Here is a 22,745-nt window from a genome sequence, read left to right on the forward strand (position 1 = left end):
GCTTAGCCCATGAAACTTAAAATAGCCCAGGTCCACAGGGTGCCCAGTTTTCACCCGCCTGCCAATACTTTGTTAGAATGGGCCTGCCAGCCTCTGATATCACACTGGCACTGTGGGTTCAGGGAGGAAGTCAATAATGTACTTTAGGTTGCTGTGAGATGCTACTTGCCATGCCAAAAGCAGAGCCATATTATAGGAAGGCATCTGCTGAGCCTGTGGTTACAAACATATTTGCTCATATATGTATACAACCATAAACACATCCTTCGATGTCGGCTCTTCCTATCATTGTGAAGCAGAAGTCACCAAGTGTTGGATTGTTCACCCACTAATAGGGAACGTGAGCTGGGCTTAGACCATTGTGAGACAGGTTAGTTTTACCCTACTGATGATGTGTTGTTGCAGTAATCCTGCGTTTCACACGCACAGTGTGCAGAAACTATACACACACTCTTAGTGTATATCCTTATTACATTATGATCCTTTTGATGCTCCTAGGATCCTTAAGTATCACTAAACATGTAGATACTTATAGATACTGTGCGGAACTTTAATGCTAAATCCCTTTTTCTTACGCAAAGCTTTGGCACTACAAGACCTTCCGTTCCTCTTGAGGAAAAGCCTCATTTATGACAAAGTAAACTTAGCACTGCCTGTGAAAACACACACTAAGATGAATGGGCAACAACAGAACTGCAAGCATTAGCACAGCCTGGCAGGATGCCTGAGCGCTTGCTTTGCTTTTACTGTCGGGAATAATTGTTAGGACTGAATGTGAAACCAGAAGACAGGCAAGATCAAAGTTACTCATCAAAGCGCCTCATTTGACCCACATATAATCTAATCCCTTCAGTGGGTGCTTGCAGCTAAGACAACCCTCTGTCTCTGAGCTTGCTGCTTTGGCATTATGAACTGGTGAGTGTGGGACTGCTGTCGCTTCAGATCCTCGGATTAGAGAGCCAGGTCATGCCCTACTGCTAATGAGTGGCCCATTCTGCTGTGCATTGCTTACTGTTTCCAGTTAGGGGAACCCCTCGTCAAACACCAAGGGTTATCAAGTGCAACAAAAATGTCAGAGTGATGGGATGGGAAAAAAAGAGGAGTCTGGGCAAATGGCATTCCACACTTTTAATTCGTAAACTTACTTAACTATTAAAGCTGGTCAGTAGAACTGTGGCAGCTTTGTGTTTTGGTCCCCATCTGAACACACAGAGGGCTATGCGGAAGACAAAGAATTCATTGAGGAGTGAGCCCAGCCTGGCCTTTAAAGCCCAACCGCAGTGGGCTTGATCTTCAACCCCCAAGGCTGCACCCACACCATCAACCCTGCACCACCCGAACCCTTGAGAGAGAGTGAGGGACAGCTAGAATCTATAAAAACAAGACCCAAACCACATTGCACCAATGACCCCATCAAAAATCTTTAATAATACATATTTGTCCCTTCCATTTGCTTTTTACTATTTCTCATTGTCTCATAGATTGCTTTAGCTCTCCATCTCAGCAATAATATATTCATATCATTCCAGCCAAACAACTCTGTCTCCAAGTTCAGTTATTGCCCTCTGGGGAACCTTTGGGAATAACTTCTTGCTTCACTATTAAATTCACTCCCATTGTGTTCTTCCACAGCCTGCATCAAACCACCACTGTATACTGTGTAAGAAACCATGTTTTTGTTGCTACATTGATTCCGTGAAACAGCTGGCTCTAATCACTGAGGTGAGCCATCTCCATGAGGTTGAAATTACAAAAAGCACTTCTCAAATTCAATTGCAGAACACATTTTGCAAGTGTTGGCTGTCAACAAAAATAAATAGTTACAGTATGTAATTCCAACACATCTTTACAGAGCTTTTCAGCTGTAAACATAGAGGTCTGAAGTGAAGTGGACTCTATTACTCAATGGAACAAGCCCATGATTGTCCACTGGAATCAGAAATCACTTGGAGAGGACTGCAAAACTCCCTAAATTCAAACACTACATGTTTAAGCTGTGTCTTCCTTGAAATGTTATCTGAGAGTGTGTTTGAAAATGACAGTGTCTAACTGAGTGAAACAAGTGACAGGAGAGTGTGCCAAAGATAAGAGAGGCGGAGGAAACTGCAGCATTAAAAAGAAAGACGTATTTGAGGAGTTAATGCAGTCTTTTTTGGTTGGTTTCTGTATGCTCCACGTATATGAAGAGTCCAACCAGTGTGCATTGGCGAGCAATGCAAGCTGAGGGGCCAAGAGCAAGAGACAGTGGGAAGAGATATAATGCAAAGGTCAGAGAGGCACAAGAAGGAGCCAAGGGGTCAAGGATCAAGGTTGAAGATCAAGTTAGTCAGGCAGGTGCAGTGAAGTATAAGTTTCAGGAATATTAGAAAGGAAATGATTGGATATGAGGAGAGAAAATAGAAAGTGACAATCAGAAAGAGAATTTCACAAAGAGACACTGAAGATTATGTGAAATAAACATAACAAATCAGCCAAGACAACAGCAAGTAATGAAAAGAAAGTTGTCATGAAATTAGAAATGTCAGCATCGGTTTGGTGTTATCAAAGGCCCAACTAATCGCTTCCATGCGTGTGTTGTGGATAGTCATGCTTATGGGGAGCATCGGGGCTGTGGGGCTGCGATTTTTTTGTGGACTAATGAGTTCAAGCAGTAGCTGCCTGGAAACAAATAGGATATCCTTTGAACCAAACACACACTTCCGTGCACTGCTCTCCACATCTGACACATCTCACGTCTGTCACACACACATTCACCCGAGGGCTTTGCAGTGATGGAGGGAGGAGCTGCTTCCTGTTTTCCCTCCTTAATGGAAAGAACTGAACACCATTATTAACAGTTTTCTTTTAACCAAAAAATGACGATTCCCTGCACTGGCATCGGCAACAATGACCAGGTTCTGTTATGTGGTGACTCATTCATTCTTCCACTGCTTTGGATGCAGTTTCGCTGTGGGGCATGTTCTGAAATGTCAACACAGGAGACCTCTTGTTCACCCTCAAACTTGGAGGGGTTTTAAGAAAAGGACCTTTGTAGAAGTAGAGTTTATAACATATCTATTCCCAGTATTTTAACAAAGAGGTAAGTAAATAAATATAGATTTGAAACATGTTTAATGTTTATTCTTTACACTACAACAGATTTGCCTGCTCTGATCCAGATTTTGTATAAGTCCACTCCGTAAACTTCGACAGACAGACAGAAGCAACAGTTCTTTCTTAATCAAATGAGTGTGCTGGAACCAGCTGTTTTACAGCTGCAGATGCAAAACAACATATGACTTCTGTACACCATTAGTGCAGTTGTGGCATGTCTTTCAAGGGACAATAGATAAAGAAAAAGATGGTGTGACATTTTTAAATTGACTGAAACTGTTTCAGCATGGTGGTACAGAAAGATGAAAGGCAGGTAAATAAATAAATAAATAAAATAAAAGTTGCAGAACAGAATATCATATATTAGGAAAACCTATTTTAAGACTACAAAATCCAGCCAGGAAACAGGAGACGTGGAGAAATGTGCCCTACCCAAACCATCTGAGATCACACTCAAGAACAGTGACCCAGACTAATTAGAACTAATGAAGCATCCGCCTCTTCAAAGTCTGCTGATATGATGTGATCCTTGTCAGAGTCAGTAACAGCCATAATGTTACACTCTGTTTTACGTACTGTACAGCTCGAGCAATGATCACTGACTGAAACAAAGCAGCCACTGTGTAACATCATGAACAGACTGAAAAAAAGATAAGAGAAAATAAATAAAAGAAACTAATAAAGCCAAACCTGGTGATACAAAGATTCTAACTTGTACTGACTGTTTTACCCATCAGAAAAAAAATGTTAATGTTAAGAGCTTAATAAATCCCATGAGAGATTATATTTAATATGGATACTCTCTAGTGTTCCACCAGGAAGTCACTGATGAACTGTGGAGCTTTATTCAAATAAACTCTCAGATCTGGGAAAGCTGCGGGACAATTGAATACAGAGACAATAACCACATTATAATTCAATGTTTGTGTTGTAACAAAACAATTTTTTCAGCTCCAATTTCAAATATTCTCTTCTTGTTGCAGCATGTCTTATTATGAAGGTCATCAAAATAAACATCTTAATAAACACTTACAAGCCTGTCCAGCTGTGAGGAAAGAATAATCTTTCAAAGAGCCACACACACTCTCTTTCTACAAAACGCTCAATATCTCTTTCCTACAGAAAAGAAGCAGCACAGTTCTCCAAAGCAACACATTTGTTATTGGTACTGTGTAGCATCACAGGGCTAGGTGCTGTAACAGGGATCAAATCTGTGACTAAGGCCATTCTGCAGTCTTCCAGTACTATGCCCACACTGAGTGAACTGTACACAGTTGCATGAGCTTTTATCAATGATTGACACAAACAATTCAGACAAAAGTTAAACCAAGCATGTGTTTTAACATTGCAACACCCATGTTTTGTTTGCTCTGTTACAACTGTATTGTCTACAAATAGGAGTAGGCCAACAGATTATAAAATGAAAGTTTTTTTCTGTACTCAGGTGTCAGTGTATGACCACCTTGAGGGATCCAAGCAGTGCCACCACAAAGACTCCACCAAAATAACTGCAGCTGCCAGCACTCATCCCTCTGTGAAACTACCCAGATGGCTTCCAATTTCTGATACACAGAACCACAAGCATAAACACACACACTGAGTCAGTGCCACAGAGGCATATGTATCACCAATGTCACATTACAAACTGCTTGACTGGGTGGCCTGGTTGTAGCCTGTCCACTGCCCAGCCCAAGCTGACAGACAGGCCACATTACCCTGATGTATTGTCCATTTATGCTGCAACATCTGTACTCCACTGGAGATAATAGAGAAATCTAAACCTGGATTGTGTTTTCTTCAGACAGTACCCATGAGTAAAACCAGCTGAGGCTACACAAAAATGATTTGATCTGTATGAGTCAGCCTCAATTGATGTCCACATGGATCAAGGACAACCTGACCCTCAAGTTTAAGCAAAACGTTTCTGGAGATTAAACACACACGTTTCTCTGCTCATACTTCACTTGAATCAGCTGACAAACTCCATGCACTAGCACTATCAACAATTTAATAGTCTTTTCTCTATTACTTATGGTCACAATTTAAACATTTGGTCTAACTTAAGTTCTGAGCAAATGCTGTTTGGACTGCTTAATGTTTAAAGGATTTCTGTTAAGTGAATACATGCATCAGGCTAGATGAGTCCTTTTTATAGATATCAGGTATGAGAAATACTGTATGCTGGGAAATAGCAATATTGCACAGTGATGTAAATCCATCAACCAAAAGAAGCCAACAGTGTCACAGTGTGAAAGGGTTCGCTTGTAGTGATGAAACCTACAAAGAATTATCAACTGAATGTGCAGCTCCCCTCAGCTTAGCAGAGCTTCAAGTGACTGTTTCACTGTCCTATCCATAAATGTACTGTTTTGCTTCACTCTCACTGCTCTCATGATGTCATTGCAGCTGCACAAGGCAGCTGTGTTGGCTAAAACACATCTCTAAATGAATGCTAATGTTGCTCAAATATCAAATTTACATTATACTGTAAATATGCAACTGAAAAAGATATAGCAATGATACGAAACTGCAGTATTCACAGTTTGTTCCTATTAACCTCCAAGTGGCCAGAAAATTCAGTTATTTTAGGTTTAAATGTGTTTTTTTTAACAGCTGCAATGAAGAAACGTAATGATCAGTGGATTTTATGGATATTTTATGGTTAGGCACGTTGTATGGCAGGCATATGTTTCTATTCCTTGTCATTTCTCAGCTGATTTTTTTATACATATATCTACATTAATCTAATATCAGCTGTTACATTGGCTTGGTTGATTTATGGGTCAGGCACTGGCCTCAGTATATGAATTCTCAAGCTTCTAAACCAAAATTAGCACTGGGAGAATCTTAACCCCAGCAGTCCCTTACCAACATGATAACCTTTGTTTCTTTGTTTCTAAACAAAGTGGCCAATATCCTTGGTGCACTGGGAATGTCTCTAATAGAGCCCAGGGAACAAAGAATGGCTCTCACAGAAGAGATAAGGCAGATTTTGTCTCCCAGAAATCTCTTCGGGGCTCTTAATGTGGAGGTCAAGACAAGAGGTTATATGGACATGGGACATAGCCTTCCGGTGAAGATTACAGACTATGATTAGAGAGAACAAAGAACAACAATGGACAACAATAGAAGTTCAAAATAGTCTCACCTCAACAGTTCAGACTGCAGATGTTTTTGACATCATCCATGTATAAGATTAGGAAAGAGGGAAATGGGAATTCCTTAACCTTCAGCAAAGGGTAACATAACAGGATACAAGGCATAATGGGGGCAAATGTGGCACCTATGTCATCCACTTAACAGCAGTGGAGACGGAAGGAAGACAGAAGCTTGTGTGAATAGTCTAACAGCCAACAGGACAGAGACACTCAGCAAAGTATAAAGCATTCAGCACAGGAAACCAAATTTCCTTCCCATTGGTGTTGCACTCAGACTTAAATATGGAAATATCCTGTCTCCTCCAATTATAGCACAACACACATACTGAGAAAAAGGCAAATGTCTAGCCACCTTTGAGATAATACAATATATTTAACAAAATACTGCATAATCTATCTCCTCAAATTAAACTAACATTGAGCTTTATGCGGTTACATATGCTGGGAAGTTTATGGAAACAGAAGCAATAAACCAAACTAATAGAGAATTTTTGGGCTCATGTCACACCACGAAATGTAAGATTTTCCATCCTGTGCTGTGAGTAGAGCACATTCTAGCTTTGTATTATATGACTTTTGTCTGTTTGTGCATTTGTATCATAAATGACTGGTGAACAAGCAAAAAAGCTTGTAAATGCTAAATATGCTAACGTCAGCTTAACTCAGTTTACAATCTAAATGTTACACAACCCCCCCAGTCCGTTCACCTTTCCTTTGCAAAGAAAGATGTTATGAAGCAGCCAGTCAGAGTGACAATGGCTTTCATTCCCGCTTGTGAATACGTTTTGCATAATGTAAGGTTGGTGAAGCCAAGTAGAACAAATTCAGTCAGTCAGTCAATCAATAATAACTATTGTCAATATGAATTATTTATATGTTTTTCATTGGTGCACTGCTAAAAACTGACTTAGACTTCAATTAAACCTTACTATCCAAATTCATCACAGTCATATGATGTGTTAAATAGCTCCTCTGACTCCTTTAACTACCCAAATTCACTGAGGCCTCATAGCAGTGTTATTTCAGTAAGCGAGGCACATGATGCTGTATACTTCAGCTCTGATGTCAACTTGTAATACTGCTACCAAAACAATTACTCTGCCATGATGTCATCAGCTGCTCTAGCCTGCTGAGTGCCCACGTCTGGCACCAAGGACAAGCTAAAAGAGGCAGCTAACATGCCTTTGTCTTTATAAGGAGTGAAATAATCTGACCTGCAAGGTGTTTGCATTTAATTGCTTTGGTAAATGGATTTTATGCATGGAATATGGATACAGTGATGACAAACTCTTCCAATGTGTATATGGGTATGTCAGTATTGTTTTAACATACTGTATATTTCAATATTGTAAACCTATTCTTCAGCCAGCCTGTACAAAGCATAAATCCACCTGTAGTTGAGTGTCTGTACTGGTTAATCCAATTTAAGTATTACCAGTTAATGCTCTTGGTGGCTAAGGTCAGGGAGCATGCAGACATACTAAGCAAAAAAGTAATTTAACTATGCAATGAAGTTGTCTGCAGCAAAAACAAGAAAAATGTTCTAAGAACAAAAGCATTTCAGGCAGCAGCAAATCAGAGGCAATAAATACAGTATAACATCCATCAAGCAAAGTTTAATATGTTATTTAAAATGTTGACCCCTGCTACTGTGCAATGTGATATAGTGGGCTCCCTGCATATAAATACTTTTCCAGTTCACATAAAAATAAGGGTTCTTGGAAAAGGACAGTGGTGAATAGAATGCAAAACAGAGGTGCCCTGCCTCAGCTTTTATTGTTCATCCTGCTTTCATGCCTTATTGTGCTGTCACCTCTGCCACTGGTTAAAAAGATAAAAGAGCAGAGGAGATGTTTATGTCTCAAAGACAAAGCTGAACTCCTGTGTTATGACCAGACACTGAGAAACTGGCAACGAGGCAGGAGAGGGTATAGCAGGATGTGAAGGCATCATCATTCAGGCAGACAGACATCTTACACAAATGCATGCACACACGCACGCACACACACACACACACACACGCATGCACGCACACACACACACACACACACACATACACACGCACACACAAGCACACACACACACACACACACACAAACTGCATACAGCCACTTGAGTCACAGATGGGGGCACTTTAGAGGGCTGGTGATCCTCCACACATAAATATAGTCTGTCACTGAAGAGTCATTAGATTTTCTCATCCCTTACTTGTGGTCTCGAGCCACGGTGTGCTCCCATCATCCTCCCCGCTGGGCAGGTCTGTGGAGAAAAAGAAGTATAGGGATATGGTCAATGTGTAGGTTCAAGAAGAGGTAAGCCTATGGAATAGGAAACATGAGACATAAATTCATCTTGAAAAAAATAAAATCTGCAAGTTAGTGTTCAGATGGATGACATGATGAAACTAAGCACTGTAGTAATCATCAAAAAGCAACATTTTCTCATTTTCAGTTTTGGGGTGGGTTAATAACCTAAGGAATGTAATGTATGATGAAAAACGTGACTCCTGTGAAGTAACAGTTGGCGGTCACACAGTATCTATTAAACCCACATCCTGAAACTTCATCAGCAGCAAAGTCCTCATCGTCGTCCAGTAGGCTCCGAGACGCTCGGGCATCTTTTTCTGCCTCCAAGTCTTCTGGCAGTGGGACCTCTCCCCACACCTTCGATGTCTGAGTCACCTGCAGCACAGAGACATTTGTAAGGGTTGAAGTCTGCAAAAAAAGGTCACATCCAGTGTTATACATGGACCACAGAAGGTGGAGGGAAAACAAAAGCTGAGATGGGAAACAAGGCATTGTTATATGTTTACTTTTCCCATTTATTGTCTCTTGAAGGGTTTCTCAAGCAAAATGTTAATGGAACCAGAACAGACAGTTGAAATTTTTTTCAATGCACAATTTAAAAAAAAAAAAAAAAAAAAAAAAAATCATTATTCTTGGCTGTCTTAAGCATTTCTAATCTTAAAGGTGGAAGTTGGCAACAGATATTCAAAGCAACTGAAGTTGAGATGAGAATGACTGAATGGCATAAATCTTTTTAAGTATGCTTTAAACTCTGTCCCCCGTGGGGAAAAAAATATCCAGCATACCACAACTAGCCCTTTACGACCCGCTCCTTGCTGTGGAATTAGGATGGAGTCGATCACGAAACATTATGTCACCTCCAGCAGCAGTAAAATCACCGTCAGCAAATGCAGCACCTCAGAGAACCGGTTGCTTCAAAATCAGATTGTGATCATCTTTTCATTCAGGTTGTTATATGAATAGAACAATAGCAGAAGGGTAATTCAAGGATGGGAATGAAACTGAAAACTCCAAAGGGCGACAGCAAAGTGAAATTTCACTTGCTTTTTTTTTTCTACAAAAAAAGTCAATCTACAGTCCTAGGGCTGGATATCAAATGTTAATACATGTTTGGACCTGGCTACAATGTGGGTATAGCCCAGGGCATCCAAAAAATCAGGTTCTATTAACTTAAGATTGGATGCTTTGGACGCTATCTCATTTTTTTCTTTAGTAATCCAAGTAATTATTGTAATTGGTTTGATAATCAAATAATCGGTTCAAACCACCTATTAAGCCACACATTGACTGTCTGTTCTTCTCATATGGTGATTTTCACTTTTTCATTGATTCATATCATTATGAACTGAATACTTCTCAAATTAGAAGAAGGGTCAGGGTTTCACTGAAGAACTTCAGATTCATCAAACTGTGAATGTTTGGACAAAATGTTCCATAGTTGCTGAAATACTTCAGCACAGGCCAAAGTGTTTACCAGTACTATTATAGGAAGTTGAAATGATTAACATTTGTGCACAGTGCACATTAAAGTATATTACACTGTTATACATGTTTTCCACAATCAGAATACTAACCTCAGTGGGTACTGATGTATGAGCATCTCAAAAAGACAGTGTAGTGTAGTGTAGTCAGTGTAGATTTCAAGCACAACACAACAGGCAATCCTTAACAAAACCACTCATAGTCACATAACACCCGATAAAGCCGCAATCACTAGAGGGGAGACAGGAAAGGAGCACACTGAATAATAAGCTTCTCTGAAACGTTTACTGTCCTGTCGGAGAGACTCATACAGGACAGTATCTGATGATCTTGATAAAGGTCACTGTGCCTGCCCAAGTGGATCACCATGTACGTTTATTATGTCTGTTCTCACCATCTCAACATCCAGTCGTTTAGATAAGACTCTGGCAGGATGCCACCACAGGCATTTCCAGTTGGCATGGCCTGCCAATTCCTATTTCCACCCAACTCTGTCATGGTAGTTTTTCCATTTAAATCGCTTCAGCTAATAAATAACTTGATCTATCCCCCCCAAATCCTGTCTCCCCTGACTGAACACCCTTACAACAACAATCCCGGGCCATTTTCAAAGGGAAACTGCTGACTAACCAAATTCTTTTCACTGGTCCCAACCAGCCAACCATTGGTGTGATCATCTCCTGCTTCCCACTGCCTTGGGACAGGGTATCATCTGAATATGTTAGATGCTATATGGGCAAAAACCTACACTAATGTAACCCTTGACAGGGAAGCCAATATTTTGCACTTAAAGCTAACTGTCCTCATCCTAGGGAGCTGGGAACATATCAATTTGTTTTCTCACTTTGCTACTGCATTCTACTTCAAAAAGCTAGTGTGACCTTTACTCTCAGTCTAGGAGTTGAGACACGTCTTTTGTGTTTAAACTCTCTCTCCCTTGAGATAATGGTCTTGAATAACTGTAATTCTCTGCACTCCACCCAAGCCATAGGACACTGGCTCTCCCAGGTCTCCCAGCTTCAGAAAACCTTTTGCAAATTCCAGTGAGACACAAGGCAACCAACTAAATGCTTCAAAGAAGAAATCTTGTAGATAAACTCTACATAAATATCAAAACACAAGACACTGATGAGGATTCACATTCCAGCCAAAGAGAATTCCACTGTTTACTTATGAATTATTGTGACCACAATGCACAATGTTTGACTCGCAGAATGAAGTAGCGGTGACTCTAACAAAAAGGAACAGAATCCATCGATAATGAGTGACAGGTGACACTACACAGAGGCCTGGGAATAGGCCTTAATTTTGCCCAGCTGTTGTTTAATGGGACTAGGGGAAATATCTACATTCCTGTCTGTGAACATTTGATAAGCAGTAGGACAGAAGCAGAACTTTTTGGAATAAACACTGGTGAGACTGAAATAACTGAGCCAAGATCCTTTCAAAAGGGTACTACCAGCTGTTGTTAAATCTTGCAGATGGAGACCTCCTGTCCACTTTTAAACTAATGTGTGCTTATCAACATGTACCTCTACACTAAAAGCCTACTTCTTTAATTTCAGTCACTGGTCATCAACAGCCAATCAGATTTCATGCTTCTTGGTTTCCAAAATATACTGTATGTAAAAAAACTGACTATAGGATTCAACACAACTTTTATTTGTAAAACACTTGTTAACTGACTCAGTGGGATAAAAAGTTAAACATTTTATCACCGGATTTCTAGTTCCCAGTTGTTGCACATTAATGCTTCCTAAGTGGTGCTTGCTGGCCACCCACTCTGCGTAAAATTATGGGAGGTAATTTGAAACAACAAAGTTCACATTTTACACATTAGTCAAGTTTGTAGAATCATGGCCAGCCTTTGAGAATGTGTGTCCATTGCATTCTGTGTTGTGTCAAACCACATTTGGTTATTAGTTATTAATTTTTTGGAAGTGTTCATTTGGAGGAAATCTGTTTGTCAGAACAGTTTTTGACCAACAATGAAACTGAATGGCACAGAGAAATAAATTGGTTTCAGGTACCATTTTGCTGAAGAATCTATTCTTTGCTAGTTTTGATCCTGTCATGGGATTTGTTTATAATGACCAAAACACATACTATTGCCATTAGAAATTTCACAATCAGTTACTAAACAGTTTTTGCAAGCAGCAAGTAGCAGATGTCAGAAAATCAAACCGAGAAGGGCTTTGTGATGGGTTCTGTGAGCTGCGTTTCTTGCTCTTTAACTTGTCTGAAATGAGAACAAAAGAAAGCTACTATGTTGAATTGCCTGTTGTAAGAAAAGCTAATTACTAAAAGTGAACTTAAAAGTTATATTAAGACTATAGTATGAGTATATAGTATACTATGGGTATGAGTATAAGCATATGATTGATTAAAACATCAAAATCCAGTGGTATGGTAAGGTATGGTAAATGTGCACACAGATGCACAGCACATGAATGTGGTAGCACATGTGAGCACACGCTTACAATGTCATGTCCACATGCACTATCACACACCCACACTTTGGCATTCCCATCCTAGTTACATCTCTGTGACAGCCAGAGCCAGAGGCAGCATGAGAAGAATTCTTAAGGGGACTCAATTCACCCACTCTGCTAATAATCTCACTGATGCAGCTGCAGGACAGTTCGTGAGAAATATCTAAAACCAAAGCCAGTGTGTTACAGAAAAAAAGTAATCAGACCAAGCTCACACTGAACATACGTGCTGCTTTTGTCCTCACCAGAGCATGTGGTAGGCAAAGATAGAAATATTAAAGCCAAAAAAAAAATTATTCCAGTAAATAGATTCAAACAGCAAGAATTGACCTTTCAAGTCACTCACAGAAAACCTTTACAACATGAATTTCCAACCTCCTTGACCTCTCATTCCTCACTAACCTTTTCTGCTCTTGCTTTGTAGAACTAATAAAATTGGCTTAGACATGAAATAACAGCATGTGCTGTACAGGAATGCAATGTAAACTGCAGAGAGTAAGTGGATGAAAGCTTGACACATACTCTTCTCTCTAGGCAGAGCAGCCTGAAAAGAAAAAGCAGACCAAGCACTACCTGGCACCGGCGACTTAAGCTGCAGAACTCCAGCACTCCCTTTACTAGACATGCTGCTATCTGTGGAGTAATTGCAGGAGCATTAGCAGTGTTACCTCAAAATCCATGACAGATTAGAGCGCTTTCAAAATGAAAAAAATAACTGCAGAGATTTAGATGTCCAAAACACCAAAGCAGAATGAAGGTGTAACAATAAACTGCAGTATGATGCATGTATATTCTAGTCATTTTTGAGAGAATAAAATAAACTTTGTCTCAACATGAAGCTCTTACAGCAACATGTTTTATGGCTCAGACACACAAATGATGATCTTAAGTGGTGTTGTGCTTAATCTCGCTGTGAAAGAGTGATGAAAGAGAAAGCAGAAAGAGGATAGGCCCAGCAGAAATGTTTCACACTGTGGCACAAACAGTGTTTCCTATGTTTAATTCTTGATTGGAGTGGTGGGTGAACTGATAAACTGCCACTTCTGACACTAAACCTCTGACTGGGCCTCCTGTTGCATAAAAGGCCCGATGAGTGAGGCCCTTGTGCTTTCTGCAGCTCTTTGACATTTCGGCAGGGTTTAATCCACAGTGAGTGGACTGAGAGGAAGTGGAAGGAGCCTCTTCATTCAAATGACAAATACTCTTTGACAATGTGTACAGATTGTCTTCTCAGAAGGTTCCATGACTAATACTGTGGGTGCAGCAGCAAACATGGTGGAATTTCTTAGAAAAAGGGATTTGTGGCGAGGAGGGACGGGGGCCAGGGAGTAAAAAGTGGAGGATAAGTCCACATTTTTGAACAGATGCTTGAAGTGCCTGCCTAGCCATCTTCCCCCAGGTCATTCATTCTCTTTCCCACACAAAGGTCATGCAATAAATTTCACAATAAGGTGGGTTTGGAAGTATGTCCAGAAAACTGCACTTTCTTGACAGGCATTATGCAGCTTCAGATATGTTCTGATGTTGTAAAGTGGTTCAGCTGCAAGCAATGCAACGAGGACTGTTATTACATGTACTGACGGGCAGTACCGGTATGTTTTTTTTTCCTTTGTGAAGACAAACATGATGTCTCAATTACAAAAAGTGTCAAAATCAATGCAGCAGCACTAGAGATTTTGGCTTTTTTTCTTGACATGGCACCTACAGTACATTACCCACAATCTGCCTTAATTTCAGACAGGTCAGCTGGCGATTCATGTGTATTATGCTATTTGCTGCTATCTGGTAAACGCATCTTTCTGCGTGAGTGTTCTGAGTGTTTTTCTTTTTTTTTATGTTCAAACTCTCAAAATTTTCAGACCCAACTAATGCTGAATTTTTTCTTTTGTCTCTACTGCATCTTAGGGCAGGGACACACTCGGCCGACAGCAAAGATGTAACGGTGGCAAAAGGTGCTGAACATCACCGTCATCTGGACCAAAATGTGGCACTTAAACACACAGCCCACAGCAAACTAAAACGTACGTTCTACACCTACATGAGAGAAAATAACTCAAATGAGGGAGACAGACGCTCGCCTAAGGCCGACCATCGGTTTCGTGTCAGGAGCTTCAGTGTGATCAGGTTCTACAAAAATAGTCTGCTGAGTTTTTGTATCTGCCCATCTCTTCACGTGAGGTATAACCACACTCAGACATTCTCTGTGCCAAAGAAGCAGCGCCACCAACTACTCAGCATCTGCAACAGAACCTCTCACCCTGTTCTCCCTTTACACCAACACTCACTATTTAAGGAGCCATGTTAAAATAAGCAGGCAGCCTGAGCATACGTGTGGATGGTACAGCTACACAGGGTGAGAAAGGATGTCTATAGAGCTACAAGATGAAAAAAAAGCTCTTTGTTCATGACCTTTTTCTTTCTTGGCCTGCTGGGATCAAGGGAACATGGCAAACTACAGATTATAAGCAGGCTGAAATGAATCCCTACCATCCCTACCCCTACGTTTGCAAACACCATACCTAATTAAAATAGCATTTGCAGGCAAAGCCTACCTTTTACTTTATTCTTCTTAGTGTATCAAGTGCTGAACATTTTTCATACAATTACATTTCCAGTTATTGAAAGCATCTGAAGTCAATTTAGCACATGTTTCTGTAACTGACAATAACTAAAGGATTATATTGATGCACCAATAAATGATATAGATAAAACTACAATACAGACTCATTTAAAGTATTTTTGTACTTTACGTCCATCTGAATCAGCTCCAAATATTTGTGAGAATTTTCAGCCACAGTGTAAGCCATCATAATATATTTCAGGCTAAAGGTCGCAGCCTGGCGACAACATGACCAGACCAGACTACAGATTCAAAGCAGGCTGTAAAACAGGACACCCCCATCTAACACTAACTGAAACATTATCTGTGATGGGCTTTTCCAGCAGTGATCAGTGATTACAACACACATCACAAAATCACAAGGCTTGGGTAAAAAACAATGAAAGCCTTATTAATCCCTTTATTTATGTTTCTTTGTGATTTTAGAAGTTTAAAAGTAACAGACAAATAAATTACTATAAAGTACCAGAAATCTTTTTTTTTCTAGATGTTCCCAAACTAATGTTAATGTTAAGAGTTATACTGTATTGCATTTTCACTGAGGGTAGAACAACAGAATACATTCCAGCCAAATGGTCACTAGGTGTGAAGATCCAGCTGACACCTTCAGACACCCTGTCTTTTCAATTATCACCTCAGCAGGAATCCCAGGACAGGCAGACCACCTAGAATCACAGCCACAGCTCATCCAGTGGTGGAACCTGAAGGCCACCAACATCAGTAAACAAAGCCCTGAAACCACCCACTGTATTTATACAGGCATGTATTAAGAGATGCACACACAGAGACACATGGATGACTACACACAAACAATGGAAATACACTGTTAATAGGCACACAGTTGTTTGCTCAGACTTTCAGCCAGGAATTAACCTATTCTCTATGGATTGTGGGAAACAGCAATTTATTGGGTTGGAGGTTTAGCTCTGACAACCAGTGGTGCTTTAATTGCAAGGAAAATATCCCAAATAAAGACAGATCTAAAACTTGAAACAAATACTAAACACACTGTCTTTACATATTTTGAATCCTTAAATTTAAAGGGGTATTCATCATACATGCATCATCTTTGGAAATTTTAAATATGATATTTGATATTCCCTTAAATGAGACTAAACAGAAGTAGGCTAAAGGCAAAGTTTGTCATTATGCCCACCCTATATAACATCCTGTTTCACCTGAACTGTGTGTCACATCAAACATAAACACTGAGTGTACTTTGTAGGGTCTATAAATAGCGAGTGGTTCCGGTAATATTTCTGAGAGAGTGACCTGCCGGGGAAGAGGGGACTGAGATGCCAGCTCCAGTTCCCCCAGACGACAGTTGACGGGTGAGGTGCTGGGACTGGTGGCAGCTCAGAGGGGAAGAGCAGCCTCTGCCTGTTTATTTATAACAGAAAGAGGCTTGAAAACACTGTTGTGTCACTCAAGATATCTGTGTTCCTTCTGAAAATCAAAGGTCTGAGGTGCCCGAACATTAAGCTGACACTGCAAAACAGCAACACCACATGACGATCGATCGATAGATAGATAGATAGATAGATAGATAGATCGATCGATAGATAGATAGATCGATAGATCGATAGATCGATAGATCGATAGATCGATAGATAGATAGATAGATAGATAGATAGATAGATAGATAGATAGATAGATAGATAGATAGATTTTAAATTACAGCAGGGGTCATGAATGCCTGAACCAAATTTCATGGCAATTTGTGCAAAAGTCCAGATACTTCACTACTACATTCGGGGATCATATATATCATATAGTTACAGCAGAGATCATGAATGCCTGAACAAAATTTCATGGCAACCTATCGTCCAACTTTTGAGGTATTTTAGCCTGGACCAAATAGGATCCGACATTGTTATCCCTATATGTATCATTGCATAAGTTAAACGTATTTTTTTTCCCCCTGAACATAATGCGTTGATTCTGCTGAGCTGATTGATAGCCTTGTGGGCCAGTTCAGCTTTAGGAAGGAAGTAGCAACAGCTGTGTAATGGCTCTGTGATTAAGCTCTGGTTTCTTAACACTGGCAGCAGCAGTGTTAGATTTACTCTCCTCTCTTTTTCCTCTTGCTCATTCTTGCCTCAAGACCAACTAATCTGACACCACCTGTTGCCTTGGCCATGCTTACATTGTCCCACATAATCACAGGCCAGAACTAGTTCACTCTGTCAAAACTCACATCCCCCCGGAGTATCATACTCCATTAGTGGATCGGTGCACTGTGTGGGAAAAGTGGGCTAAGCAGACAAAATCTTTCTATGTGAGCAGCTTATGCAACCATTTGTAGAACAAATTGGACCTCCTGGGTAACAACATACTGCAAAGCTTTCCACGGAGGTGTGGAAATGTCAATTTTGCATCCTTACACTAACAAACTGCACATGAGCTGACTTGGTGAGAACAGAATAGCTTCAACGATTTTTTTTTTTTGAAAGAGTCAAAATACCCTCCTGGTGTCCTGGCCAGAGGGACCAATTTCATGTTGGCAAAACCATGTTCCACCAGTTCCCAAGGTCGTGCCATTTGGGATGGCAATCTCATAATTAACAGGGATTTGGCAGGTTTCCATGGTGAAGCATTTGGAATGCAAAGCAGTTCCAACATGTTGAGCATTGCAGACCATGAGTTTTTAAGAACCATTGTTTGGAAACCCAAGATGCACTTTGTGCTTAAAACATCACAACAAAACCTGCTGTTAACTGAACAGAGCTCTTTGCTGGACTCCATCTGCACTTCAAAGCCTTTTTGCTTTTCCCACAACTTTTTTTAGTAATACTCTTCTAGCTCTGCCAAGAGTAAAAAATGAAGTCCACAGAAGTGATGGGCTATGAGAACAAAAATACTCTCTCAGCTGCTGATGCCATTAATATAAACATAATAGGGTTATAAGAGAAAACAGGGCTATGCTCCTCTACAGATGTTCTGCACTGAAAGGCAAACAAGACACTGCACTCTGATGTTGACAAAATTATCAAAGGCAGGAAGAAGACAAGGTATTCATAAGTTCTCCTTGTCATTCAGCAGCCCCCTCCATCCTCCTTATTGGAAATTACCTGACAGCTGTTTTTGAGAACCTACTCACCATGGGAAAGTCATAGGTGGGAGTAGACAAGAGAAAAATGTCAGAGTAATCAGATCTGACCTCAAAACAGCAAAAAATATCCAAGGGCAACAGAAAAAAATTAGATTTAATCACAAACCAAGATGAAAGGGTTCTCTAGTCTTTTACCATCAGTCTCAAATAACCAGATCAAAAAATACCCTTATGATGAGCATCATAGGTTGTCTGAAGTTGACAATTAAGGGGAAATCTGAAACATATTCACACTAGGTTGCATTGGAGGGTGATTCTTGGTACTACAGTATGAAAATGATTACTGTCTTATATTTATCTTCAGGCATAGACCATATAATTTGCTGTTTCTGCCGTGTAGCTGATCTGTCAGATCAAGTCAAGCAAATGATTGTCCATATCAGCTCCTCCAGTAGACAATTTACAACATGTGGACCTAAAAACAATCCATGTGCTTTAAAAGGGACATTTGCCACTTTTCCATTACACTATTTTAGCACTACTTGGCTCTACTCTATGCGGTTTTGGTCATTTTCCATTACAATTAAGTACCACCTCAACGTGGGCAGGGTTGTTGTAGCATGGCGGTGTGAAACTGCCATGACGTCCTTTATACATGACACAAACACGCATACACACCTCCTCGTAGGACCACTGTGTTGTTTTGCAAGTAGCGTAGGCCATTCACCTTGATAAAGACTTTAAAAATGGAAAAACAGATGGTTTCTGTTACTGGTTGTTAAAAAAAGGTGGGTTTTTTTTTTTTTTTTTATTCTCGCTCATGACTCCTCTAGTGGCATTACCCCCTCTCCAATCGGTGGCCCGCAGTCTATTGACATCACATTTTAGTATTAGTATCGCCCGAGGAGGTACTAAAAAAGTTCCTGCTACCAGGTACTATCCCTTAATAGAAAACCCAAAAAGTCGAGTCAAGTCGAGTAGAGCCGAGTAGTGCTACTTGAAAAGTCCCAATATAGTATGAAAGCATTGTGACATGCACAAACATGCAATATACCATATTACCCACCAAAAAAAAAAAAACAATGGAAGGTACTATGGCTGAACCCTCATTTGAGTTGTGGCACATTACAAATTATACTATTATTAATGCTCACAGCTGTTGCCACATTACATACAGGCCAGCTTGGCAGAACAATGCCTTAATCAATTATCGAAAGGCAGGACAGCACCTCAAATGTTTATTCATGCATTGCACGGATGTTTCGGGCTAGTCGCATTTCCTCAGCAGTGTTGCAGCCAAGCACAGGTGAGCTCAAAATAACAAAGTGCAACAATGTAGCCAGTAAGAACTCATATCCCAAAGAACACTCATGTACAGAATGTACAGAATGGAAAAAAAAGAAAGAAAAAAAAGAAATCTCCAAGAAAGTTTTTTTTTTTTTTTAGTATCACAATGGGTTTCAGTGTGTTAGTTTATCACTTAGAACAATGCTATAATCAAATTCCACAGAAACAAACACAAAGCCATTTATGAATTTGTCATTGCTCGTCCAAATGCCAGCATATTTTCAAGTAAATATGGGGCATTTGGTTCTAAGGAAGTGGGCAGAGCATACTGCTGATGTTTGTTGGGCGGACTGGTGACAGCTAAAGCTTCCTTCCTATAGAACAGTTCAGCAACTACTGGTGGCTTAACTTGAAGTAACAGTGATTTATTGTACCCATAAAAATGAAGGAACTATAGCATGTCAGGTGATTTTTAGAAATCTATGTCACAGACCACTGCAGCCTGAGTTCCCATGCATACGGAGAGGAGACCTCCGAGGGGAACAGAGGTGGATTTCCAGGGGGAGATAAAAATACCTTGGTACTGCGTTGCTGCAGGTATTATTACACCATATTCCTGAGGCCCTGCAGCTAAAGTGAGTGCAGGACAGAAAAGGGGCTAAGTCCAGTTAGGTGAGATTATCAGGCCTCCGTACTGTTTCAGACAAGTCACAGTTCATAAAGTTTTACAGTTCAAATGGCATCAAAACAGATTCCTTACCAAACCTAGAGTAAGTTATCGCCTGTCACATAATAAATTTAAAAGACTTGCAAAATCACTGTAGATTCCCAAGAGTTTCAAGATGATAATTCAAACCATTCATGCGTTTAATGGCTGTGCATAGAAACCTGATTTCGATTTGGCCAGTATTGTCAAAGATGCTTTTGTGTGAGGCTCTCCTTACACACATGCTTTCTATTTTTTCAGATCTATCGTCAGGCATCCAGCTCCCCTCCACATTTGACATTAGACTTGGACAAGAACCAATAAGCACTAAGAAAGCCATGTTTTAGAAAACACTGAGTGGTAGCAGGCACAGCCAACTGTTGCTCAGTATACTGACATGCACACAGAGGACGAGAATAGGCTTGAAATTGAAGATGTTACACCCAGCACACACTGTTTAGGCTTCTTTTACTGTTTTTCACTTTCCAGAATAGAGTGAGTTCACAACTTTGTTTTGACAGCATACAATTTTTAATGACCAAAAATAGACATGAATGTTTTGAAGCAAATCCGCCCACACTCTGACTCGCAAAGATGTGACCTTAAGTTTAAGCCTAACAAGGGACTTTCCTGCAGGTTGTCTTCTATGTTTGGTGAAGGAAGTCGTTTATCTTCCCCTAGTCCAAGGACTGAGGCAAATCTTAACCACCCTCCAAAAAGTCAGTTACGTTTACTTCTTTAAAGATACCTCAAAGCAGCGAAATGAGAACATTCCTGGAGCTAATTATTGGGGTTGACATGTGAGAAGGGATCAGGTACCCACTTTCTCAGCATCAAGCCTTCATTCTGATTGGCTCTCACCTTTTCTATTCACAATTTAAAACCCCTGACCCATACTCCCACTGTCAACTCCTGACAAAGGATCACAGGGCAGAAGACAAGAACCAAATTATCTTCTGGATGCTGATACAAGGAGAAGGATCTGGAGAATCCAGGTCATTTCCCCAGTTGTAAAGCACATTTGTTTAGTTTCAGACAAGTCACATCAGAAAACCTAATCCCTATAAACAGGATAAATTATTACTCAGGGTATCTGCTAGTCATTCTATTAGGCTTATGTATCACTTTCACCTTTCTCTAGTTTACAATTTCTAAGTTATATAATTATGTCCTTAGTGTGTCAGGACAGAAGTAGTCAGTCATTCCCTTGTGCACTGGCGGATTTTATGAGGAAAATCACTTGGCTTAAACTTTAAATAAGCTTTGGCAGCTGTTGGAGAAACAAAAAGTTCCTTATACTGTTCTTATACAATGCCTCCAACTCCAAGTATGGAGATCCAAGCCAGTCAAAACCTAATTCAGTCTCAGAGCAGACTTTGGATAAGCAAACTGAGAGCGTGCAGGATGAAGATATGGATGTGAATAAGAGTCAGGGGAAAAGCTGTTGGATGAGAGATAAACAGTGGTCCCGTCACTCATTCTGTCCAAGGTCAACAAGGGGCTCAACAAGTGCCTTTTGAGATGTTTTTGACTCTTCTTGAATCACATACATTTTTACAGGCCTGATGTCTAGCACTATATCTTTTTCATACATGAGTAAAAATTACTCAAGATTTAAGTACATTAACAAAGTCACGTGATTATTTTACACCTTAAATGTTTTCTACCTTTTCCACCAAATAGTCAGGTAAAATAATGAATACAGCACCATTTTATTGCTTTTAATGGCTTTTACAGTCTCATCACTACTTATCCTGTTTATTTGTAGATAAAACCTTTCAGTATGAGTCATGCTTAAAAGCTATATGGCATTATGAATTTTGTTACTAATTGCATCAGCAACATACGGTGTATTAAGTCACCTAGACTGAGAATCTTCCTGTCTAGACAATTTCCCTGTGGGGATCATTCACCAATCCATCACACTGACAGCTTGTGGCATGGTTTCAGCTGTGATGATTCAGATTGATAAAAGACAACAGATTCATTAAATGAGTCACTAAATTTAAAACGAAAATTAAAGCCCATCTGGTTCAAATGGTCTCCAGACGTGAGGTAGCAAAGCATAAACGCAAATCTAAAAAGTGAAAATGGGGAAAAGAAAACAAAAACAACCAAACATTTTTTTGCTATGCTGAGGAGTCCACATATCAGAGTGGGACAAAAGAGCTTTTCACTAAGCCCAACAACGCTCTCATTTTCCCTGATGAACTTGGGAATTCCCCCAGACAGGACCACGCCTGCTGGATCTTACGCTTTGAGAGCCAGATAAAATCCCTAGCTAAATTAAATACTTCCTTTACTTCATTTACCATCCCACCACAGAGTGCCAAAAATAAACTACTTGCTTTACAACAGTATCTAAATACCGACACAGCACTCACTACACTGTAAAACTGGCAAAAGCAGACAATGAATATGGCACATCATTCATATTTTTAATAAGTTGCAGAATATCACCGTGGTATAGAAACAAGGGTGTATAATAATAAAAGCAATACATGCTTACAGCCAAATATTCATAGAATACTGACAATTAGTCTGTATTT

General features: G+C 40.0%; 1 protein-coding gene across 9 annotated transcripts in view; it reads right to left on the reverse strand.

Annotated features, from left to right (window-relative positions):
- hspg2 (heparan sulfate proteoglycan 2) overlaps positions 1-22,745 on the reverse strand; it is an 87,674-nt gene that overhangs the window by 51,923 nt on the left and 13,006 nt on the right. For all 9 annotated transcript variants that reach the window (XM_026333497.2, XM_026333501.2, XM_026333499.2 and 6 more), the window contains exons 2-3: positions 8,803-8,932; positions 8,460-8,510 (exon numbers count right to left, since the gene is read on the reverse strand). In XM_026333497.2, coding sequence (XP_026189282.1) covers positions 8,460-8,510; positions 8,803-8,932 — 181 coding nt within the window. The remainder of the gene's footprint in view (positions 1-8,459; positions 8,511-8,802; positions 8,933-22,745) is intronic.

The sequence above is a fragment of the Mastacembelus armatus genome, chromosome 7 (assembly GCF_900324485.2).
Source record: "Mastacembelus armatus chromosome 7, fMasArm1.2, whole genome shotgun sequence".
NCBI lineage: Eukaryota > Metazoa > Chordata > Actinopteri > Synbranchiformes > Mastacembelidae > Mastacembelus > Mastacembelus armatus.